This window comes from Chrysemys picta, chromosome 10, assembly GCF_011386835.1.
Source record: "Chrysemys picta bellii isolate R12L10 chromosome 10, ASM1138683v2, whole genome shotgun sequence".
Taxonomy (NCBI): domain Eukaryota; kingdom Metazoa; phylum Chordata; order Testudines; family Emydidae; genus Chrysemys; species Chrysemys picta.
This window is the reverse complement of record NC_088800.1, coordinates 35806133-35832462: the sequence shown is the minus strand read 5'-3', so window position 1 is coordinate 35832462 and position 26330 is coordinate 35806133. Positions and strand designations below refer to the sequence as shown.

General features: G+C 42.1%; 1 protein-coding gene across 4 annotated transcripts in view; it reads right to left on the bottom strand.

Moving 5' to 3' along the window:
• Positions 1–26090, bottom strand: part of UBE2Q2 (ubiquitin conjugating enzyme E2 Q2) — a 73150-nt gene extending 47060 nt beyond the window's left edge. Inside the window, exon 1 of one of the 4 annotated variants that reach the window (XR_010590767.1) lies at positions 25606–25981. Coding sequence is in view for 2 of the 4 variants with exons in the window: in XM_005294502.5 (XP_005294559.1) it covers positions 25606–25791 (186 nt within the window). In the remaining 2 variants the exon portion in view is untranslated. Of the gene's footprint in view, positions 1–24546; positions 24705–25605 lie in introns of those variants that run through there. The other 3 variants (XM_005294502.5, XM_065558392.1, XM_065558393.1) reach the window with 3 other exon arrangements.
• Positions 26091–26330: the final 240 nt, after the last annotated feature.

Genomic DNA, 26330 nt, shown 5'->3' with positions numbered 1-26330 from the left:
TTTTCTTAAAGTTACTTTTCCCCAACCTCTCTACCTCAACTTGTTACTCAAGCTTTTTCCTGCAGTTTTAAACTTCAGCCTATTTTCCTCTCTGTCCAACAATGGACATGCATAAGATTGAGGTTTAAAAGTAAATTTTCCTTCACTTCTGAAGTTTAAATCTGGAGGGCAGTGGACACTACAGAAAGTCAATGAATCTAGTACAGTCATCACATATTACAAGCTAGAGCTATATTTTGAAGGACAAGAGTCAGACATACCTACATCCCAACTTCCTGTTTGTCAACAAAGTTTTAGAGACTCACTCAAGTAAGTGAAACAAACATGAAAGCATTTGGTACCTATTCACAATCCTGACAGTACCATAGAAGAGGCACCAACATTTAACCCTGGAACGAGTTTCTCCTAACTGCTTTGGAAGTGTGCTCTAGGTGTACATGAGTAAATAATTCACGTAACATGTCCCCATTATGTCCTCCAAGACCAGGACTTTCAGAGGCACCAATTTTATCTATGCTTCTGCTACTGTGGGCTTGTGAAAGGCCCTCCAGAGTTTAAAGACTGCCTCCTGGAGAGCAGGGTCTCAAAAACCTCCTTCTTCAAGGCTGCTTTCAAGACACTACTATGACCCAAAAAGGGTTTTAAATTTGTTTAGTTTGATAGCAAAATGCCAAATATATTTATAAGCTAGTTAGAATAAAAAGAATTCTGCACAATCATGAAGCACGTCTTATGCTATTTAGAAGCTACCAAAGATAACTCAAACTGCTACACTACTTATAAGACAAGTTTACCACTCCATCCTCCACTTACTTAACATTCAATATTCCTACAAATTGTTTTTGCAGCTTTTAGGAAATTCTCAGAATCGTCAGAAGAAGCCTGTGAGTTACTGAATAATCTTGGTAGTTAGGATCAAGAGATCTATCCTAGCATAGATGGTTATGTGCCGCTACAGCTGTGCCGCTAAAAGGCGTGCAGTATAGCCACTGTTTGTTGGCAGGAGAGAGCTCTTCCGCAGACAAAAAACTTCCACCCCCAGGGAGTGGTGGTAGCTTGGTCTGCTGTCCCACCAACAAAGTTCTGTTCATACCGGCACTTTTCGTCAGTAAAAACTTTTGTCGTTCAGAGGTTTGTGTTTTTTTCACACCCCTGAAAGACAAAAGTTCAGTGTAGACAAAGCCATAGGCTGGTATTGCCAGGGTCTGCCAAGTCCAAAGCAAGACAGCATCTTACAGTAGATGTGGTGTTTGAATGAGGAGAGAAGGCAGGTGCGAGAAGCTCCAAGAGAAGCTGTATAAATGCTATACACTGTACAGCATATACAGTAGGGTTACCATCCGTCCGGGTTTCCCCGGACATGTCCGGCTTTTTCAGCCTTAAATGGCCGTCCGGGGGGGATTTCTAATGAAGTAGAAATGTCCGGGATTTCCCCTCCTGTGGAGTGCGGCGTGGCTGATTGGACGCCTGGCCTGATTGAAAGCCGCTCGCAGCCACTAGGGCCTCTAGCAGCCAGAGTCCCTCCCCCGCTCCCTCCTCCCCCACAGAGCAACGAGGAAGTGTTTGAGTCCACGTGGAGCCTGCAGTTCTCCCTCTGCCGGGTGAGGGTGTGTGTGTGTGTGTAGAGGCTGCAGGGGGGTTGCAGAGGCTGCAGGGCGAGTGGGGAGCAGGGGGCACAGACGCTGTGGGGGGGTGCAGAGGCTGCAGGGCGAGTGGGGAGCAGGGAAGCATTTAGCAACCCCCAACCAAGATCAGAGTGGGAGGGAGGAGGGGGAATGTGAGGTGCTCAGAGGAGGGGGCAGAGTTGGGGCAGGGACTTTGGGGAAAGGGTTGGAATGGGGGCAGAGAAGGGGTGGGGTTGGGGCGGGGCTGGGGCCCCCTGGAGTGTCCTCTTTTTTAAATGTTTGAATATGGTAACCCTATATACAGCAGGCGTTCTACCTGCCTCTAACCCTGTGGGCATATACTGAAGGTGCATGTGCCTAGGCATAGTGTACTTCCATATCTCCCACATATTTCAGAAAAAAACAAAGCAACAATTTAACCTCATAGTAAACAAAATAAATCAAAGAACAAAGTATGTTTTGAGACACTATCACTTACACAACTGTAGTTTAATTTTAAATTTAGAATATTTTAAAGTGTATTTGCCTTTGTAAGAGTAATGAAATACAGAGGCCTCACTTCAATCCTCTGCCATTCTTCAGAAGTCTTTGAGATATGGGGAAATTAGCGGCTTCCCCCAAAAAGTGAGACAAGTTATGCAAGTCAGTAGTAAACTTTCACCCACCCATCCCCGTTTCCTTGATCATGACCACATGGCTATGCGCATCTAAAAACTAAGTTGTGCCCAGGAAAGTCTCCAGCCCAAGAGATCTCTGATGGCCAAGTTCCATGTTCCCCTTCTCAGCCAGTCACTGAACTGCACTAGTTTAGACATCCAGACATTTCATCTGCAACCTATCAACACCACACATCTCCTTCCCCTCCCCTCCAGTTTTGTACAACAAAAAATTAAGGTTTTTTTTTTAAATTCACTGAAGAGCCATTGGAAACACCACAAAATATCTTTTCCAGGCTGTGAGTGCACCAGTATCCGCACAATCACTATGCTTAAGTGAAAGTTTATTTCACAGCTTACTAACTGCAGTTAAGATTCCCATTGCTACTGCAAGATTACTGGCTGTTTTAGTGACTAATGAAATTAATAGTGTTCAAGTGTGCACTATGACTATATCCTTACACAGTTTCCTTCTTGTGATATTTATTCTTTGCTTTACAATACCCCAGAGTGTGCTGGGAATTTTTACAGAAGACATGATTCCTGCCCCTAAAGTTTAGGATCTAATGTTACTACTATTCAGTCATTAAAACCCCAAACAAGGTTTTGAACAAGCTTTGGAAGTGAATATCATGGATAAAAAGACTTTGCTAGATCTTCCTACTTGGTTAGGCATTTTGATCATTTGCAAAATCACTATGTTTTTAAAACAAAAGTGCAGAGTATGTACCGCCAGACTTTTAAATAGAGAAATACCAGCATAGTAGAATTGGCTCTTACTAGCACTAGAGTTGCTTCACAGATAACCCTTCTAATTGAAGAAAAGCGGATTTTTGCAAGAGGTCATAGGACTAGACAAGGTGCAGCAGGTTTTGGCAATAAAGATAGTTCAGTGCAGAATGCATCCCCAACAACATACAACAAAGACTCCGACCTCAGAGTTTATAAATGTCAGTAGATAAGCTTGTTTTATAGACAAATTAGCAACAAAAAAATTCTACTAGTAACTGACAGGTTTTATAAAACTGAGTTTTACAAGACTCCAGAGAAGCTACTTTTCCCTAAATGTTTGAATTGCTTAAGAGTATCATTCAGGAAGACTGTGTGTGTTACATAGTGAGGAGCAGTGTTAAAAATCAGTCATTTTTCACTTTGTTTTCAAGCATGCTGTAAATAAAGCAGGGCCCCTGAGACGTCTATCAAGTTTTAGCTCATAGAAATAGTCAAAAGTGTTTTCCAAGATACAGAAATAATTCTCTGTTTGGGGTATTTTGGGGAATGAGCTAAGGTGAAATCAGGCCAAGTCTCCAAAAGTAGATTTGTATTTATTAAATAAATTGTCCAAAACAGCCAGGTTTGGTTATTCACTTTCTTCCTTTTCTCAAGATATTTGTATGTTTAGTGGTCATCTTAATTAAATTTTTCCATCCACAAACAGGTTCTTTGTGGAGCCTGTTAACCGCCAATTAAGGAACAAGTTTATTATAGAGCACCACATAGCACTCTTTCACCCAACATCTTACATTCTCAGCCACTGGCAACCTAGCCAATTTCACTTTGAAAGTGGGAGGGAGAAGGGTGCAATTCTTTCCAAGATTAAAGCCACTGAATGAGGTACTTTTTGATCATGTGTCAGATGTCTTCCTATCTTAAAGATATTTTAAACACCCTTTTTAGCCAAGATTTACAATTTTTATCAGAAGATAAGCAATACCACACTATACAAACTGATAAAATCAAAAGTTATACTGCATTTAAAATATTCCACTTTGTAGTAATGAGACCTCTTTAGTCATAGTCCCATCCTCCTGCAATAGTACTGGGCCCTTCTATAACACCCTTCCATCTGAAGATTTCAAAGTGCTTCATGAATGAGTTAAGCCTTACTTTTGTGAGGTAGAGACACAATGCAAGGGACTGATCCTGGAATCTGCATTCATATGACCATGGCTGCAGGATGAAGCCTTAAGATTTTCCTGCTGCAGAATATTTTCCTAGGGGTCTGCCTACTCTAGCTTTAAGTGTCTTGAGATGTAGCTTCCACTAATTACTATATAAAGTAACTGCAGAAATTAGGATTGCCAGGTGTCCGGTTTTCGACTGGAACACCCAGTTGAAAAGGCACCCTGGCAGCTCCGGTCAGAACTGCTCACTAGGCCACTAAAAGTTCATTTGGCGCAGGGCTGGAAGTCTCCCTACCTGGCTCTGCGAAGCTCCCTAGAAATGACAACATGTCCATCGGCTCCTAGGTCTCCTGGTTTACAATTGAAGGTGTACATCTAGATATAGGAGTTCTTGAACAAAAACGGAAATTTTTACAGTCCTGTATTTTCTTTACGTCTACAGGTGATTGCAATAAGTCATTCATTATAAGCTGCAGAGAGGACAAGCAAACTCCATCCAGAATTTTTGGATTTACTGAACCTTTCTAATTGTATTCTTGTCTTGGTAAAGAGAAGGAAAGATTTTAGAAACATTAAATGCTATTTGAGAGACCTGGATGATGTTATTCCAGCCAGGCAAGTGATCTCATGACAAAGACTCAACTTCCACTGAAACTGGGCATTTGGTTAAATAATTTAATCCAAAATCTTAAGTATGAATCTCCCTATTTAATTATCATCCATAAAATCAGAGTGATTAGTTACTTGCCCAGAGTTGTGTCAACCTGGCTTTGGGTGCAAAGGGGAATGGGAGGAGACATCTTACTCACAGTTCATTCTTCCAAACAATGCATTTGAAATCTGTTGGGACAGTAGTTTTCTATTTATATTCTTTCCCTAGAATTCTAAAGGCTCTCTCACACCACCATGTGCCCCCAGCAGTATTAAGATATCCAGAGTAGAGTTCTTCAGCTGTGTGAGCAAAATTCACCCCAGTCTGGAGGACCCATGCAATACCTTCTGCACCATTTACAATAACCAGTGTGTTGGGGAGGAGAAATGACAGCAGGCCAGCCTCTGAGGAGAACACTAGATTTGTGGATCTGGTGGTCTTAATATGTAAGTTGGGTTGAGTGGCTAATAGGATATGCAGGTATCCTGCATTGGATGATTTTCACCTTCTCATCATCCCTTCCCAACTAACTGGATTTTCTGCAAGTAAAGTAAATCTCACCCTATGTGAGGAAGCATGTTAAGACACAGGTAATATCAGTCCTGTTTTTGTATGGCACGAAACACCTGTCATTAGGCACTTATTTTCTCTTCTATATTCTTGAGCTGTATGTTACTTACTCATTTTTGTTTAAAAATGAGTGGAAAAAGCAGATTACAGTGACGATATACTAAGCACAGTATTAATGGGAGTTGAACATGCAAAAGGAAAAGGATCTTCAAGTTCAATACCAGTCCTATGCAGTCAATGGATGAGAAAAACTTAGTGAGTTAATGTTTTAGTTTTTAAACTAATTGTGCATGCACACACTTATTGTATATTCCAATTTGGCACATAATCAAGGTATTTAAAGTTGACTCTTGATGGATATAGTCACAATTTTGGAGTGAGTGTAACAGCTTTTTTAAAAAAGAAATATCAAAAGATTCTGTAGATGAGCAGATATTATATTAATAACTATTCTGTGACATCATTTGTGTTACACTGGAGATGAGTCACCACCCATTTTGGAATATGGAATATAAACAAGCATTTCAAACATTAAAATCTGTAAATATAAAGACGCTCACTTGAGATCTGTAATGAAACAAAACGCCATGATACTTAGGATATGGCAAAAAAAAAAAAAAAAAAATCCAACTGTACTCATCTGAACTACTCAGCAGAACCGGGACTTGTAAAATTTACTAGATGTCTAAACCTACCTACAAGCAGCTGATCTGAGAGGGTTGGTGTTTTGTTTTTTGTAAGGGGGGGGGTGAGGGGTGGCATTGGGGTGCAAAGTCGAAGAAAAGAAAAAATATCCATGTGGTATAGGGACAACAGCTTCACCTGTGCCTCTCTAAAAAAAACTCATTGCCCAATGATGACATTTTAGGAAAGCAACCCTTTAATTCGAGAAATGCCATTGTATTGATACCTACTGTTATAAATATTAATTACTGTTATTTCTCAGGTGGTTGAAGGGTACTTTACCTTGGGCCTTTTGCCACACAGTTCAACCGAGACGAGGTTGTATACTGTTCAGATGCAGAGTTACTGTTCACATTAAATGATTGGCTGTCTTATTATAGCAGTTGTGCAAGGGAGCAATTTCTTGCTCTCTACAAATGAGAGCAGGAATTTGTTACAAGTAAAACCTGCATGCTTAAATGTGTGTAGCTTTTTACAAGCTACTCTGTGTACTGTAAAAATTGCTCAGTAACAATAACACTTGACATGCTGAGCAATTACATCACAGCTAAAGTCTACTGAGGCCCGAAGACAAAGGCTCAATGTTTACAGCCAACCTAGGTACAGTTACAACTCATAGTATCCTCACATTCAGGACAGCCTTCGTACTAACAAGAGGCCAGATTGTGTTGTGAGAAACCCCAAACCTCTGTCTAGCTCCCATGCTATATAAAGCATCCAATAGCTAAACAATATCAAGATAGCTGTTAAATCTGGACCTTTAATAAATGCCCAGGACATGAGAGGGAAGAGCTCCTAGGAACTTTTAGAACTACATATCTGTTAGTTGGCATAATAGTTTTTCATAAAACTACCGCACAAGGAAGGATGAGAGGTTACACTGAGATACCACTAGTGTGATAAAATTCACACAGTGAAGCCATGGCTACATAGGCAGCAGGCTGGCCTAGCCACTGCCCTATAGCTACAGTTACATTGTACTAAAATTAGCATCAGCTTCAGCGGAGTAGGTGTACATACATCCACCTGAGCAAGAATTACACCTCCCAGCTTTTGTGCAGATGTACCCTTAAAATGTACAGGGTTTATCCCTCACTAGACAACTATTGTACTATTCCCAAGGCCATGGTGGAGAAAATTTAGGGGGGGAAAAAAAAAACCCACCAGTTTTAATTAAATCAGCAAGCAAAAAAAAAAAACACCTTAATTTAAGTCAAGTTGAATCTTGTTTTGCATTTGTACTTTTTAGTTACTTTCCTAAAGAAAGGTTAATTCTTTGTGGTTGGTTTAACCACTAAAAACTGTTTATCTGAAACTAAATAGACTCAAACTAGATTTTGCACTAGCCAGGAGGATGCAATATAAAGCTCATTAGATTATATACCTTAACATAAACTTAGAATATGAATAAATGTTTCTTGTTTGAAAATTGGCATTGACATTTCTTACTTCTGAGTTTAAAAAAAAAAAAAAAAAAAAAAAATCTAGTTTGTGGTAAGTTACATTTAGATGGAAATTGGAATTCAATTAAGGATGCACAGAAACATTTAAAATTGTTTTTATTAATTAAAAATATTTTAAATGTGCTGATACATTAGGGAAAAAATCAAAAATTATCAAGACTTGTTTTGCATTTAAAACTGATTTATTAAACAAAGTATTAACTGTAGAATCAGTGAGCTGACATGGAAAAAAAAAAATTCAGCCCATGGTGACTAGAAGCAAAGGTATTTAGTTGTCTAAAGATGCAGACAGACGCCTCTGACAATGCCATTTGGTTCACATATGCATCTTCAGGCACATAAAAAAAAACATTTTGAAAACCTGGCCCCCCCTATATCTATAAATTTTGATCCTCTAACCTGGCTTTTACTTCTAGATTGAGAGGGGGGTGGTGGAGGGGAGGGAACCCCCCCCCCCCCCCAAATTGGTTTCTCAACTTTGAATGAACCAGTCAGTGGTGGGTGAGGTTGTGGTGATCTGCAACGTGCAGGAGGTCAGACTAGATGATCATGGTAGTGCTTTTGACGTTAAAGTCTAGCTACATTGAAACCAAAAGTAATTAAGGCTAAACCTTTTCTGCACAACAAAAACTGAAAGTAAACTTCCATGTTTCCAAGTGTAAATACCAGCATTCGCTCCACTGTAAAGACTGGGGGGGAGGGAGGGGGAATGGGAATCCACAGAGATACTAATGTAATTCATTACATAATGACATTTATAAACCTTGAGTTGACCTCAAAAGTTGGACATTTTCCCACCTTGATTCCGTATTAAAAAAGCAGCATCTTTTAACTCATTACAAATTGGGGGGGGAGGGGAGAAGAGAAGAGAGGTGTGCTCATTAATGTAATGTATTATGTTTCATTAAACTGTCTTTAACAGATTACAATAGCTTTAGGCCTTAACATAGGTTTTCATTACAAATTTTAAACAGGTTTATTTTTAGGAAAAAAAGCATGTGTAAACAAACAAAAACTTTTAAAAAATAGATTTGTATCCGCCCTGAAAAAGGCAGACATTTTTATCTGCTTTTCCACCACGGTTCCCTTACACAAGCCATGTAAATACCTACCACCTACTTCTGTTAATGTACAATAAACAAATCCAACCATATTCATAGTTTCAGTTAAGCAGATATAATTTTTTTTAAAGTATCCACACAATATAGGCAGAATATTTATGACAACAAACAAATGTTATTTTCTTTCACCCTCCCTACAGTCAAAAGCCCATGTATTCTATGGCAAGCAACTTATGTTTTGTGGGAGATGCCCTGGATTGTGTGGCAGCAGTCTAGAAGTTCTGCTAAAGCTTCATTTAAGATTAAAGATTAAAAAAGAGGCTATTATCGTAATTGTTCCATATGTTCATATTCAGTTCATTAATTTCTATATGAAATTCAATATGATGCTGTTCCTATACAGATTTTGAATTGACAAGGTATAACTATACTGGAAGAGAGTCATGAAGGTAACTGGAGGTTTTCGTAGTTATGCAGGTGACAGTGGGGGCTTTAGTCATCTGGGGAGGTGTGGGAGGCATGTTAGAGAAGAATCCCGTAATCCTGTTCTATATAGGTTCTAATACTGTGCTCATCACGATAGTATCCAAAACACCTTTCAGTAGTGCATTAAGCAATGGGACTAATATCTGTCACGTATTTGTTCTCTTACCCTCTCCCTAGGGGGAGAAGTGTGTGCAGTGAAGTGTTTTGTTTGGATATTTTTATTTATTTATTTTTAAATACACTCACAACTATATGTTTGAGAAGTCAAGGGTCAAAGAAATGTACCTTGTACTAAAAGTGGGACATGGTGAGGTTTGTGATGGTACTCAGGATCCTGGGGGAGTTTATTCCAGTCTTGGGCCAGCCCACGTGAGACAGATCTGACTCCCGGACAGATAAGCTTTACTCTTGTAGAAAGAGTTGTTAACATTAGTTAGATGTTTCTGCTTGAAATAAGCAGAATAGTCAGCCAATATTTAACCAATCATCATTTCTAGGTTTCACAATTAAACCCTATTGAGAAGACTGGAGCAGTTCACACCTCTGAGCTATCATTTCAGCCTTTTATAGATTCAGGCAGACCGTTATCTCACTGTACACATTTCAGTGTTTTCTTTGCAAGCATATGGATTAGAAATATTTTTGTAAGTAAGATGAAAGTTTAGATTCTTGATTACAGTTCTGCAGCAGGTGGTGGACTCAGTGGCTAGGGTGACCAGATGTCCCGATTTTATAGAGACGGTCCCAATTTTTTGGGTCTTTTTCTTATAGGCTCCTATAACCCCCTCACCCAGTCTGGATTTGTCACACTTGCTGTCTGGTCACCCTATCAGTGGTGCATGCCAGTGCAGTATTCACAGGCCAGTGACCACAGAGTAACCACACACACACTCTCTCTCTCTCTCTAAGTGGGCTAATATTTGGGTGAGAGTTCTCATGTTTGCTGGAAGCTATTCCAAAACCATGCAGCTTATAGCAAATACAAGTTAGTTCTACAGAATTTTCTTGGATTTGTTACAGAATCTATAAGTGTAGCTGAATTTAAAAAAAAGTTAAGGCAGTAAGTAAAAACATTTTAGAGATCAAGATTATTACTTTGGCATAAGGAAAAGGAAAAACCTTGTTTTCAATTTAAGATGCTCTAAAGTGTAATAATTCTGAAATTTGTAAAATAAAATAGATAAAGCGGATTGCAATTCTGAATCTCTCTACCCCGTGTAAACACACACACACTCACCCCAGCCCATAAACTTTTCCTAAAACAAAACAAACAAACAAACAGTTCTCTAGTATCAATACATCTTACAATAAGCCAGGGTATGCGCAATGGAAGGTAATAGTCAGCAAATAATAGATTTCAGTTAAATTGTCAAGGTCATGAATGTAGACATATGTCATAGCATACAGTTATTAGGCTTCTTGTAGGCAGAGTTCTATAGCCACTTAAGTTGGGTTTATTATTCAGGCTATAACTCAATACCTACTGTTTTAATGAATGCAATGTGTGAAACACCACATCAACCTCAGGGAGATTATGGGTTCGGTAAACCAGTCTAGGAAGTGAGTCTGCCAGACTGCACAACTTTAAGTTGGCACATCCCCTTGCTAAATAATTATAAACAAACAAAAGAAAAAAAGTATCTTGCTTATGGGTTTGTAGTAATGCTACAGGAAATTTAATACTGAGTGGTATAATTAAAGCAAGCCAGTTTGGGGGGGGGGGGAGGGAGAAGGGAGGGAAGAGCATATTCTTATTCATTTGAACAATGAAAGGTCACTATTTTTAGAAGAAACTAGTAACTGGAATTTTTAAAAAGCTACACTTTGAGGAGGTAAAGCAATATATATTTATTCTCTAACATCTAGTCACCAAAAGGTCTATTCTTAAGGCATGGATTTTTGTATCAGATTCTAAAGGAGTTAGTATGATTCAGCCTGTGACATGGTGAATACCACACAACTTAATTTTTGGATGTCTGGAAGAAAAAAAACAAAACAAAACAAAACGGGAAAAAAAACAAAACAAAAAAAAAAAAAAACCACTGATTACCTGAAATTAATAGGCAACTCTTGTATATTTCAGAAGCAACAGAGAGTCCTGTGGCACCTTTAAGGCTAACAGATGTATTGGAGCATAAGCTTTCGTGGGTGGGCATTCACCCACAAAAGCTTATGCTCCAATACATCTGTTAGTCTTAAAGGGGTCACAGGACTCTCTGTTGCTTTTTACAGATCCAGACTAATATGGCTACCCCTCTGATAAATATATTTAAGAGTTATTCACACTTTATTTCTATGGCTATGTGAACAGCTTTACTAGAGAAGTATTAGCCATATCAGTAGCGAAGTAGCTAAGACTGGCTTTTACTCGGTCACCATTAGGTTTAGAAGTCAAAATACCATTTAAGAGGTGAAAGCTGAACCATCATATCTGGTATCCAGTTCCCCTTCACTTCCCTGTATCTTACAGATTTCAGGAATAAGTGATCTCGGCAGAGTTCTCATCTTCCCCCCACCTTTTAAGACAATTCCTTCACCCATCATTCACAGTAAGATGTCTCCCTTCTGCTCTTATTCTAACATTCATGCCTTCTTTCTCACTTTTATTATCTCTTCCTCAAGGATTCTGATTTTTCCATGGGTGGACCATATCCTACTAGAGTCTGTGGAGGTGATCCATGAGGCAATCTCCTCTTGCACTGGTGAGTAATTCTCACTAGTTTCTCTACATCCTCTTGCCACTGTTCCACCCAACCCTCTTAGCCCTGGTCTATAAGTTTAGGTCGAATTTAGCAGCGTTAGATAGATTTAATCCTGCACCCGTCCACACAATGAAGCCATTTTTATCAACTTAAAGGACTCTTAAAATCTATTTCTGTACTCCTCCCCAATGAGAGGATTAGTGCTGAAATTGACATTGCCAGGTCAAATTTGGGGTAGTGTGGACGCAACTCGACAGTATTGGCCTCCGGGAGCTATCCCAGAGTGCTCCCTTGTGACCGCTCTGGACAGCCCTCTCAACTCAGATGCACTGGCCAGGTAGACAGGAAAAGCCCCACGAACTTTTGAATTTCATTTCCTGTTTGGCCAGCGTGGCAAGCTGATCAGCACAGGTGACCGTGCAGAGCTCATCAGCAGAGGTGACCATGGAGTCCCAGAATCGCAAAAGAGCTCCAGCATGGACTGAACAGGAGGTACTGGATCTGATCACTGGGGAGACGAATCCGTGCTTTCAGAACTCAATTTCAAACAACGAAATGCCAAAATATTTTTTTTTGGGGGGGGGGGGGGGGGGGGAGGGGAATCTCCAAGGGCATGAAGGACAGAGGCTACAACAGGGACCCGCAGCAGTGCCATGTGAAAGTTAAGGAGCTCAGGCAAGCCTACCAAAAAACCAAAGAGGCAAACGGCACCCTCCCAAGGTGGGCTCCCAGACCTTGAAGGCAGAGAAGCACCTCTGGTGAGTGCACCTTTGTAAATATAATACATGATCTAAAAGCAAGCATGTTTAATGATTAATTTGCCCTGAAGACTTGGGATGCATTCACGACCAGTACAGCTACTGGAATGCATTCAAGCAACATCCGTTCTCTCTCTCTCTCTCTCGGTGTTATTTTCAGGAGAGTGATATCATTCATGGTCACCTGGTTGAAATAGGGGAATTTTATTAAGGGGACATTCAGAGGCAAAATGCAACCTTGTACTGAAAGCACATGCTATGTAATGTCCTCCCGCACTGAAAGAGCTCAGCAAAATGCATTGAGGCAGACAAAATCAGAGTCCAGGAAAGCGACAAAATGAACACGAGGACAGGAGGGATGTGCAAGAGGAGAGGTGGTGGGATGCAATGCGGAGGCTACTGGAGGATCAAACTGATATGCTCTGGTGTATGGCTGAGCTGCAGGAAAGGCAGGAGCATAGACCACCGCTGCAGCCCCTGTGTAACTGACCGCCCTCCTCCCCCAGTTCCATATCCTCCTTACCCAGACACTCAAGAATGGGGGGAGAGGGGTTGGCTTACAGGGAAGTAGAGTGAATCAAGGGGGTGGGTTTTCATCAAGGAGAAACAAACAGAACTTTCACACCATAGCCTGGCCAGTCACAAAACTGGTTTTCAAAGCTTTTCTGATGCGCACCGCGCCCTGCTGTGCTCTTCTAACTGCCCTGGTGTCTGGCTGTGCGTAATCAGCAGCCAGGCAATTTGCCTCAACCTCCCACCATAAACATCTCCACAATATTTGTGAGAGTAAGGGGGAGCACACAGCAAGCAGTAATAACAATGGGAATATTGGTTTCGCTGAGGTCAAACCAACTCAGTAAACTGCGCCAGTGAGCTTTTAAACGTCCAAATGCACGGTCTACCACCATTCTCCACTTGCTCAGCCTATAGTTGAACAGCTCCTGACTACTGCCCAGGGTGCCTGTGTATGGCTTCATGAGCCATGGCATTAAGGGGTAGGCTGGGTCACCAAGGATAACTGTAGGCATTTCAACATCCAACGGTTATTTTCTGGTCTGAAAAGTAAGTCCCTTACTGCAACTGTTCAGACAGACCAGAGTTCCTGAAGATGCGAGCGTCATGTACTTTTCCCGGCCATCCCACGTTGATGTTGGTGAAACGTCCCTTGTGATCCACCAGTGCTTGCAGCACCATTGAGAAGTACCCCTTTCGGTTTATGTACTGGCTGCCAAGGTGGTCCTGTCCCAAGATAGGGATATGCATTCCGTCTATCGCCCCACCACAGTTAGGAAATCCCATTGCAGCAAAGCCATCCACTATGACCTGCACATTTCCCAGAGTCACTACCCTTGATAGCAGCAGGTCAGTGATTGTGTTGGCTACTTGGATCACAGCAGCCCCCACAGTAGATTTGCCCACTCCAAATTGATTCCTGATTGACTGGTAGCTGTCTGGTGTTGCAAGCTTCCAGAGGGCTATCGCCACTCGCTTGCGAACTGTGAGGGCTGCTCTCATCTTGGTATTCTTGTGATTCGGGCAGGGGAAAGCAAGTCAAAGTTCCATGAAAGTGCCCTTATGCATGCGAAAGTTTCCCAGCCACTGAGAATCATCCCAGACCTGCAACACTATGTGGTCCCACCAGTCTGTGCTTGTTTCCCGAGCCCAGAACTGGTGTTCCATGGCATGAGCCTGCCCCATTGCCACCAGGATGTCCAAGTTGCTGGGGCCCATACTTTGAGAGAAGTCTGTGTCCATGTCCTCATCACTCTTGTCACTGCACTGCTGTCGCCTCCTTGCCTGCTTTTGCACGTTCTGGTTCTGCACATACTGTAGGATAATGCGCGAGGTATTTACAATGTTCTTAACTGCCGTGGTGATCCGAGCAAGCTCCATGCTTGCCGTGGTATGGCGTCTGCAGGAGAGCAGAAGTTGCAGCGGCGGTGGATGACGGAATAGATATTTATAGAGAGATGCCACGAGAATAGATATTCATGGAGAACGATGAGAGGCCCTGCGAGGTGGATTCATGAGAGCAGGAGAGTTGCAGCGGAAGCAGAAGCCCATGACAGCCAATATGGAGAAATCTGCTATCAATCAAGACAAGAGCAGGAGAGCAGAGTTGCAGTGGAGGCAGTGGTTGGATGGCCAGTTTTGCCAACCTATTGCGCCATCTGCCGCCAGCAGCACCAGGACACAGTGGCGGTGTCTCTTAGCTGAGCAGGCTGCGCACTTGCCGTGGTATGGTGAGACAAGACCAGGAGAGCAGAGTTGCAGCAGATGCCATGAGAATAGATATTTATTCAGAATGATGAGAGGACCTGCGAGGTGGATTCATGGCACCAGGAGAGCAGAGTGGCAGCGGAAGTGGTAGTTTGATGACGGTTAGCAGTCCTACTGCACCGTCTGCTGAAAGCAATATGGCACCCGCATGGAAAAAAGGCGAGAAACGATGGTCTGCTATTGCTTTCTCAGAGGGAGGGGTGACCAATGACATGTACCCAAAACCACCCGCGACAATGTTTTTACCCCATCAGGCATTGGGAGCTCAACTCAGAATTCCAATGGGCAGCGGAGACTGCGGAAACTGTGGGATAGCTACCCACAGTGCAACGCTCTGAAAGTGAACACCAGCCACGCTACTGTGGACTCACTCCGCCAACTTAATGCACTTAGTGGGGACACACACACAAATCGACTGTATAAAATCGCTTCCTAAAAACAAAAAACAAAAACACGACTTCTATAAATTTGACTGAATTACGTAGTGTAGACATATCCTTAGTTTGATTTGCCTATTGCTAACCCTGCTCCTCCTTATATATATATATATATATATATATATATCCCTCCTATGCTTGAAGAGCATCCCAATCAATGTTTGCCAGCAGGGCTGGCCTTACCATGAGGCGAACTGAGGCGGGGGGGGGGGGTGCGGAGACACGCTACTAGGACCCAGAGTGTAGAAAATTGTGTCTGCTGCTGGAGCATATGTATTCTCTCTGCTCTAGATGCACAGAGATGGTGGAGTGCTGTGCTGGAGGAAGGAGGGCACAAGAGACTTAACAGGCAGGAGAAAAGGTGAGAGGGAAGAACAGAAACCAGCAAGAGCTGCAGGGAAGGAGAGAGAGAGAGAGAGAGAGAGAGAGAGAGGAGCCGCTGCCTCTTATCTACCTCTCTAGCACCCCCAGGAGCCTGAACTGATTAACACCAGCTTCTCAGGGAGCTTCCTGTTTCCTGCTGCTTCCCTGAACCCACCTGAGGAGAACAGGCAGTCAACTGAAGTAGTAGGAGCCAGTTAGGCCCTTAAGATGCTGATATCTTCCCTCACTCAGGCCCTGCTACCAGCCGGCTTATTTGTCCCCTTCAACTGAGTGTTGAGAGCCACTATAGCTGGCACAGAACAGCAGTCATGAGTGAAAGAAGAAAATCCCCCTCTGGGACAGCATTCAGAAGAAAGCAGCAAGCAAAGGAAGCTTTTCCAGCTAAGCAGGAAGGAGCTCTCCAGAGATACATAGACACAAATGTTCACTGTCAGCCTTCCGGCCCCAGTGAGGATGTGAGTGGTGAGGAGATGCCTGATCTTCCAGTTAGTCAGAGTGCAGGTGACCTGGCAGCTACTGCAGTATCCATATCTCCATCTCAAATAGATGTAACCATGCACATTCCTGAAGATCAGAGAAGAGTGTGGTGGAGGTGCAAGAAACAGCTGCTGCTGAGTTTAGTTCCTTAAGTCTAGGTGATCCAGGACTGTGGACCCACTTGAGCAGTAGCCTCAAGGACTTCCTTGTACTGCATGGGTCACAGCAAGTGAAAAAACCTCATGTTCCCCAAAGACAATGAAAATAGAAGTTTCCATCCAACACATTACTGGCATGAAATCCCCAATGGTGACCAAGTGGAGAGGCCATGGCTTATGTACTCAAAACCCCAGAATGCTGCATACTGTTTTTGTTGCAAACTCTTCCAGTCTAATGTTCCAGTCATATTGGGTTCTACAGGAACAAAGGACTGGAAAAATCTGGCATGCCATGAGAAGGCAGCAAATCACCAGAGAGCATTCCATAGGTGGAAAGAGCTTGAGATGAGATTAAGGTTAAAGGCCACCATAGATGATCAGCATCAAGAGAAGATTGCATCAGAGTCTCTTTACTGGAAAAGTGTTCCTAAAAGGCTCATTGCCATTGTGATAATGCTTGCTACTCAAAACCTAGCACTGTGTGGCACTTCAGATCAGCTATATGTGACAAACAATGGAAACTTCCTTAAAATTGTGGAGCTGATGGCGGAGTTTGATGCTGTACTCCAGGAGCACTCAGAAGAGTCACCTCCCAAGAAATGTACACACACCACTACCTTGGAAAAACAATTCAAAATGAGATCATACAGTTACTAGGAACAAAAGTCAAACAGAAGATTGTGGCAGATCTGAAGTCAGCAAGATATTACTCTGTTATTCTGGACTGCACATCTGACATCAACCGTACAGAACAAGTGACTTTAATGGTGTGTTTTGTAACAACAGAACCTAGTGAAAATGTCCCTGCAATGGTGACTGTCAGAGAACATTTTCTAGAATGTATTGACATTGATGATACTACAGGAGCTGGTATGACAAAATGTGCTTCTTAAAAAGCTGGAGGATACAGGAATTGCGATAGCTAACATGGGAGGTTAGGGCTATGATAATGGTGCCAAACATGAGAGGAAAGAACAGATGAGTGCAGACACAGATCCGAGAGTTAAACCCTCAAGCTTTTTTTGTCCCATGCAGTTCTCGTTCATTGAACTTGGTGGTCAGTGATGCAGCATCAGCTTCTAGTGAGGCTGCTGAATTTTTTTAATTTAATTCAAAGCATCTATGTATTTTTCCTCTGCATCAACTCATCAATGGCAAATTTTGAAGCAACATCTGGGAACATCCTCTCGGACACTGAAACCACTGAGTGCCACACGATGGGAAAGTCGAGTGGAGGTGATAAAGCCTATCAAACACCAAATTGGGAAGATAGACAATGCCATAGTTGCCATTATGGAGGATAATGCTATGACAGGAACTGTTTGTGGGAGAACAGTGGCAGAGGGAAATGGAATCACCAGAAACATACATAAACTTCAAATTCTGTGTGGCTTAGTGTTCTGATATGAAACTGTTTGAAATAAGTGTTGTAAGCAAGAGACTCCAAGGTGTTGACCTTGATATATCTGGAGCAATGGAACAACTGGACAAAGCAAAGTCATACCTAAAGTCTTACTGGTCAGATGAGGGATTTCAAAATGTTCTGAAGACTGCACAGAAGTTGGCAGAGGAACCTCACACTGAAGCTATTTTTCCACCCATTCAAGAATACAAGAGTCACCGAAGAAGACAACATTTTGATTACGAGGCACAGGATAATCCCATAAGAGACCCCAAACAACAATTCAAAGTTGAATTCTTTAACCAGGTGCTAGATTGTGCAATACAGTCAGTTGAAGAACATTTCATGCAGCTCAAGGAACACAGCAGTGTTTCTGGGATGTTGTATGATACTCTAAAACTCCTCACTATACCTGAAGAATATAGGTGCACAAAGATGACCATACTCTTTCCAAATGCTTTTGTTGCTCTGTGCATACTTCTCACACTTCCTGTAACTGTTACCAGTGGAGAACACAGCTTCTCGAAGCTGAAGATAATAAAAAAAACACATCTACGCTCCACAGTGACACAGGAGAGGCTGGTCGGCCTTGAAACCATCTCAATAGATCATGAGCTTTCCCAGACTGTGGACCTTCAGGAAGCAGTTCAAATCTTTACAACCAAGAAGGCATGGAAAGAACCACTTTGATTATTCAAACAGATAAAAATGACAGTGTTTACTATGCAGATAAGAAAAGTTAACTTTCAAACGCCTGAACAGCAAATTTAAGTGTTACTTAAAATTTTTGAACAAAGCACTTTAAGCTGTTAGATATTTTAAGCAGTTAGTCTATGAAGAGCAAGTATACAGGTGTTATTTCTATTTAAAAAACATTTGCCAACAGTTATCACCCAGTGGTGTCCAAGATATCATAGGTTTCCTTGAAACAAAGTAGGCAATAACTGTTTTATTAGATTCATTAATTTGGAAGTCAACTAGAACGATTTGTGGCAAGTAAAATAAAACCGCTAGTTCTCTGACATAAGGGCTATTATCAGTTCTAATACCACATCAAACAGAAGCAGCAAAAGCAGACATCCTTGCTGTGTACACCTTGTCAAATTAAATGGAAAAATAGTAATACTATTTACAAAGAGTGTCACTTGTAGGGCCACATTGAGTAATAGCTTTATGTGCTCTAATTCTGGCTCAAATGCAATGTTTTTGATAACATGAAACACAAATGGCCACCCTAGGCCACTAAATGTTTTCTAGTTATCCAATGAAGTAATCCTAAACTATGTTTTAGTTTCTGTAGAATAAGTGAATAATGTTAATAAACCTGCAAAGATTACCAGTGACTAAGTTTTACAGAGACCACTTTGTCCGTGTTAGCATTGGGAAGCATTAATTCTAATCTGATTGAGCAAGTATGTAGGCTAGGAGGAAGAATGATCCAAAGATTAGGGTACTAGCCTAAGATGTGGAGACCAAGGTTCAATTCTCTGCTCTGGGACAGACTTCCTGTGTGACCTTGGGCAAATCACTGTGCTTCAGTTCCCCTGTAATCTGTAAAATGGGGATATAGTACTTCCTTACCAAACAGGGATGCTTTGAAAATAACTATATTAAAGATTGTGAGGCACTCAGATACTATAGTGATGGGAACCATATAAGTACCTAAGCCAGATCAAACTTTTACATTGTCACCTGATTTCATTAATATCAATGAGCATTTAAAAAAAAAAAAAAAAAAGCCTGTTTTGGGGGCCCCAAGCCTGAAAATATTTACTTGCTTCTTAGTTCACACATGCATGAGTAGTCCCCTAGACTTGAATGGGACTACTCAGATGCTTACAGTTTGACACATGTAATAAACATCTGCAGCACTGGGGCCTATCATTGTGATGTCATGGGATATGTTGAGGCAATTTATCATATTATTAGAGGTACATTTTACAGAGGGGAAACGAGAGCAATTTATCTGCAAAACTCTTAATATAATCTTTAGGCCATAGATTCTTGCTACAGAGCAGCTGTAAATAACAAAACAAAAATTACAGAAGCTACAGATGTTTATAAACCTTTGTTCAGTTCTGGTGCAATTGGAATTTTTTCCAAAAAATATTGTTCTAGCAAAGTTTAGTTTTTTCCAATTTGAGCTTTGCAGTGTCGAAGTATATTATGCAGCTAGAAAACTCAGCATTCTTTGAATTTTAGCATTTCTGTTCTTGAATTTTTTTTGTTTGTTTTTTTTGCAGAAGTGCATTCCTTAAAGAAGGAACACCTTACTATTTTATTATTCTCATACTTTGTTGCATAAATAAGATTATTATGCCTCCTTGCAACATGTTTAGCTCTTTGGAGTTTTATATATTTTAGAATTTGGGTGTTAGAATATTCCTTTTCTTCAAAAAGGAAACATGTCCAGTAACTTTTTCAGGTTGTTCCTTGTATTTATATGCTGCATAGGAAATAATCTGGACTCTAACCATCACTATAAGGATTTACCATCATACGAGAAGTTTGGTAGATTCTTTTGAGTTGGTGGCTCATTCATTATGAAATTAGTTTTGTGTATAAACTGAGCATCCTTAAAAAAAAAAAAGTTTCCAAATCATCCCCCTTCTAGGTATTGCCTTTAATATTAATACCCAGAAAAAAGGGTGCACGATGTGATATGCCTATATATATTTTTGTCTGTACTAAATTGTAAAAGGATTGTGGTGTTAAAAGGAGAAATTCTGCATTCTAAACCCAAACAGATAACAGAAAAGTATTAGACCGAAAAGTAAAGTCCTTTCTCATTGATTGCAATTATCTCCAGACACCACATCCTTTTACATCTTTCATAGTAGCTTGAACTCTGATTTAGCAGCAGACTACCTTTTCAGGAAAGGCAGAGGATCCGTCTTTCCATATGAAAAATAACCAAGTCCCAGAATAAGTCACCTTACATGATTTGTGAACAGTAGTAGGTGGTACTGATTTGGGACAAAATTCACCCCATGGACAGACACAGCTGACACAAGGACAATGTTCAAAATAGGCCCCATGTAAGCACTAAGTAAAACTTGAGCGGTGCATAAGACTTTTGCTGTCTGTCTAGGGATTAAATTTCATTCTTGGATAAACACTAGCTTAGACTAGAGTCCAATTTGTCCCTCCACTGCCAGCACTCTAAAGAGGTCTCATATCATACTACACAGATCTTTAAACTGTATATACAAAATTACTGTAACAGGTAAATTTTCGTAAGTTAATTGTAAGAATAGGTGCAAAGTGTTCTGATAGAAATGTGGTTTTTCAAGTGTGTCTCCATTTAAGTACAGAAGTGAGCCAAGAATTAAAAAAAAAAAAAAAACCACACACCACTTGCAGAAAAGAAAATAAGAGTTCTACCTAAAATGCAGTCTGTGCATTTCAGATACCAGTTCATATGGGTAGTTCCTTCTCTTTCCGTGAAAAGAAAGCAGAACATCCAATCACAACACTTAACTTTTGGTACCTTACCAGACTTAGGCTGTGACATCTCGAATTGAAACTCTACAGCTCTCAAATAAAGACATGTTTAAGGTAGAAGCATTGTTATAGAAAAGCAATAAACTACTGATTTTAAGTCCACAGATTGGCTTTTTATTCAAAACACCCCAAGGGGAGAAGAGTAAATCCACATGGAACTTGTAACAGGCAAATTTTGTTCAGTCTGACTGTAACTGAGGTGCTGTCACTAACCAATAAGGGAGCACAAAAAAGGTAGGTGACAACTGTGGAGCAGAGATATTGCTCTTGGCACAACAAGTGGGAATGTAAAGGTACAAGGCCTGAACAAGTTCAATAATTAGATAGTTCTCAGAGAATCAGTATTTCTGACACGGATGACTCCACCCTAAAATGCCTCTTTGAAACTAATAGGATTAACTATTTAAGGTCCAATATAGATCAATCTCCTGGCAAGGGTAAAGCAAACAGTTTCCTCAAAATCTGACTGGATGCCTACTTGACCACTCCTATCCTATATCCAAAAGGTGATCAGCTATTAATTTAGTTAAATCTTAATTTTATTTCAGGGGTCTTTAAGAATTAGATGGATAACATTTCTGGGAAGTTGTAGAAAACATTGAGCTTTGATAGTTCAACAAACTGATTTTCCAGTGAGATATTATTCCAGGCCTTCAAAGTGAAAATGTCATCTCAGTGGGAAATTCCAGGAGACACACGCTGCTAGTCAAAGTATGTCAACTCAGCACACTGAATTCCTTGTGAGTACCTATGTTTCTTAATCAGAGATAATTTTTTTTAGCCGTATTCCCTCTGCTGTCTCTCTTTAGATTGGAGAGTGGAAAGAATTAATTAGAAGATCTGATAACTTACATTTTTTTTAGGTCTTGGTCCAGAAGTTCTTGAAAGAACTTTGTTCCTTTGTAAGAGTGATCATTAGAAATATTAATAGTTTTCATGCCCATACACAATGCACAAGTGTTTATATAGCCACCACACTGTACATGTGGTACGACAGTCCCACAAGGTACAACGTTTTTGCTAATTGACACTATGCAAAGGATCACATGGTTAGTTGCTATTTATTTTCCCTTATAAATAGGAGTCTTTTGGCATTCAGAAACCTAGTCTCTGTGACATCACAAAGGAGGAAGGAAATAAACATTTAATGGCCTATGGAACTACAGTAGCACTTGCCAGGAGTCCTCTTCCAAAGTGGAAGAAAATATCCTTGAGGATTTTCAGTATTGTGAGGGTTAAGCTGTCTAGGAAAGGCAAACAGACTAAAAGTTACATATTTGCACTGCAATTCCAGAGCCTGGAGATAACTCCTCCATTAGCAATGGCTGAGTTTCTCCAGAGAACCACACATGTTTACCATCGGCTTTTTATAACATTACAGGTTTGTGTGTGCTAACACGGTCATCAGAAAATATATTCTAGATCCTAGAATGCCTTGACCCAACTCTCTAGAAAAGCACTCTAGATCCCATGCAGGACAAGGGGTAAGAATTATAACTAGATACAACATCTAGAGACAAAGCTGGCAGCACTTCGGAATTAAAACCACAAGACTGAGTAGGAGTCTGCTACAGGGAATTCCCTTCACCACTTCAAGCCTTAATAGGAAGGCAAGTGCACACTTGTGGCAAAGCACCAGGCCTGGGAATCAGGAGACCAGGATTCTATTCTTGGCTGTACCACTGACTTCCCACGTGATTTTGTGAAAGTCAGCTTCTGTACCTCAGTTTCCATCCCCAATCTGTAAAACTGATTGAATAAGTCACTATTTATACTGTGAGAATTTAACTAGTTTTGTACAGCACCAACCTCCTTAGGCAGAAGTGCCAAACATAACTTCCAAGACACTTCAACTCTTACCACTTTGCAAAGCAGAAGCCTTGGCTTTTCGGTCTAAAACAGCCATTTTCAGTTCCTTTGTGGCAAGGTCACATGCCACTTAAACCAGCATAGCTGAGGTTTCAGCCCTTTGGGGCAAGTGACACAACATAGTAAACAGACACCACTATAAGCTGGGGAAAGCTTAGGTCACACTTTACATTATTGGTTTCACACTCTGACATAAGACAATTAAGCAACTACCAAAAAGTACTAACCAAAATTTCAACCTGGAATAAAAATACGTATGAGCCGCTGCCGAAAGTGGCCTTACAGGTAGAAAAAGGCTAGAAACACCACAGCACAAACCCAGAATCCATTGCTACTGGCTGCTTTACTACTTATCATTTGACAGTAAAAACAACCCATCATCCTGAACTGATGTTACATGGTGCAGAAACACTATCTTTTATATTCTTTTCAGAAACTTATGAAAGAGGTCATGCTCTTGGTAAGGTAGCAATCAACCTCCTCAGCAAAAGAGCAATAGTTTTCTATTGAAATAAAGTTATTTCATGCAACTCATCTGATTTTTCTAGACATAGGGCTCCAAAACATGTTGCCTATTGCATTATAAAAAGTTACTGGTGTTTTTCAAAAAAGTAAGTACACTTGGATTAAGTGCCCTTCTATTCAGCTACTTGTAAGTACAAAACAAATTCCATGACATTTAACTGGCAAACCTGCAAATCCTTCTTTTAAAATATGTAGTTTTTTTCCCCCTAAGCTAATTTAAGTAACTGATGATACAGGTAAAATGTGGTTGATTCTATTATATTAAAGAATAACTAATGTTAATATTGCAAGGCTGAGGGTTCCTAATATAATTAAATATTCAGCTTTCAGTACTTGGGCATTTGCCCAGTCAGACCCTTTGATGTCTGTTTGAAGACACTTTCATCCTTTTCTGAAAGACAATGAATTATGTTGTCATCTTTACTTTGACCCCCAACATACTAAATCTCAATTTCACCCAGTCAAGCCTTAAAGACAGTCTACCTTTAAGAACAGTCCTGCCGAATAGACTGGTACATGTACCTATACATGGGCCCAATGCTGCACAGTAAACCTAGAATGGCATTCTACATGAATTAGTTCCCATATGTTCAAATCCTTTTGCATGCTCAGGGGCTATATTATTTCTAAAGCTGGTAAGTAAACTTTTTTCTAAAATACCCCTTATCTATCTTTACCATAAGGAGCTTGCTCCCTAGTTTTACTCACTCATGTAAACAAAAAACAAAAACCCCACAAATGAGTTATTCAAGACACATCCCCCTCCATAAATTTATTATGCAAGAAAAGTATTTTATTCAGCAAGCACTCAGTTTTATCCCTTTAAATGGGCAACAATTAAGTTTCCTCAGTCTCCTTGCTAACTCAGTCACTTTCAGAAGTGAAATCTCCTATTCACCATTACACACATTTTAAAATTGTATTTTAGAAATGCAGATACAGTAAATACCAGGCTGTAGAAGAAAACCAAAAGATCTGTATGCCTTCTGCCCTCCAAGCCCCAAAACAACAGTTAGCTTTTCTGTGGCGTTCACTTGGCTGGGTCACACAGAAAAGCAAGTTGCTCAGCTCAGGCCTTGGTTTTGTATTGCGTATTCAGTAATGTGCACACACTCCACCTTCTTCCTGGGCTTCCACCTTTTGGGGGAGGGAGCAAAATACTTACCACGTCCCACTAAAATCCTTTAGGGAGAGGTACTTGTCTCCCCTGCAATCTCCTTTTTCCTTCTCCTCACCCCATGGGTTTTAGGGCACAAAACTAACAGCAGGAACGGTGGGGATACACAAGGGGGTGGCTCTCGCTCTCTCCAGGGCCTACACTCTCTTTGTTTAGGGCTCCCAGCTTCTCCAACTCCCGAACTAAGAACCAGACACGCAGCATAACTAATCAAGTGGTGGGCAAAACCCCTTTCTCCCCCCATCCCGCAGAATGCCCCCAGGCTAAGAGAGGCGACATTTTCAGCGGAGAAACAGAAAGCGGGGGTGCTGATTCAATACTTTATGAAATGAAAAGAAAAGAAAAGAAAGGGGCAGCCCGAATCGGTGGGGGTGGGCAGAAAAGGGTGTTTCTCCCCATCTGTAGGGGAATCAAGGCAGGGATAGGCGAGGCTCTGAAGAAGGCAGGCTACACGCGTAGTGTCTCGCCAGCGGCAGCCCCAGTGTGTCTCAGGACCGAGCTCGGAGGACGCCGCTGGCACACAGCTGGCATGCCCCCCGTGTACTGGTTGCTAGGTGCTGTGCCCCCCTAGGCACTGGGTAAACTCGCCCCCGCAGGCGATGGATTCACCTGGGTGCCATATGCTGCTTCCCAATGGGGACGACATACCCCGGGGTGCTGAGTCACCCCATGCTAGGGGGCCGTGCCCCATACCTTAGGGGCAACGGCTACCTCTACCCCCTTCCCGTGGGTGCCGGGCGCCCTGCGCGAGCGCTGCGTGCCCCCACCCACTGCTCCCGGCTAAGTGGGTGCCAAGTGCCCCCCCTCCCCCGCCAGGGGCCCGGCCCGCACCGTGATGTTGCAGTGGATGGTGAGCGGCGCCGGCGGCGGCGGGCTGCTCCCCGGCGGCGGCGGCAGCAGCACGAACTGGCAGTGCAGCTCGTCCAGCTTCCAGGAGACGATGCGGAAGCGCTCGTGGTCCTTGTCGAAGATGGACTCGAGGAGCTTCAGCTCGGCCTTGAGCCCTGACACCGACATCCTGGCCTCATCTCCGGGCCCGGGCCTGCGCCACCTCGCCTCACGCGCCCCGCGCAGCTCGGCTCCGGCCCGGCCTGACCCGGCCGCGCCTGCTGGGCGGAAGATGGCGGGGAGCAGCCTGAGCCGGTGGAGGAAGCAGGAGCGGCGGCAGCTCCCTTTGTACCAGCCTCCAGCACCCTCTCACACATTTAAAAGGGCAACAGCGGAGCTAGCCACCCCCTCCCCAACCGTGCTGGGCCGGGCCCACCAGCCACCCCGCCCCACGCAACAGTGCAAGGGCGGCCCCTCCTCGCTCCGCTGCCTTCAGGCAGGGCTCCCTCCACGCGGGGCCCCCTACCCGCCACACATATAGCAGGGCAGGGTCTATAACCCTTCCTCTCACCACCACCACCACCCCGGAGGACAGCGCTAGGCCAGCCCCCTACTCACTCCCCTCCCCAGGACAGGGTTCACACACACACACACACACACACACACACACACACACAAGCAGTGCCAACCCATACTCATCCCTCCTCCCCCCACACAGCAGGGCAGGA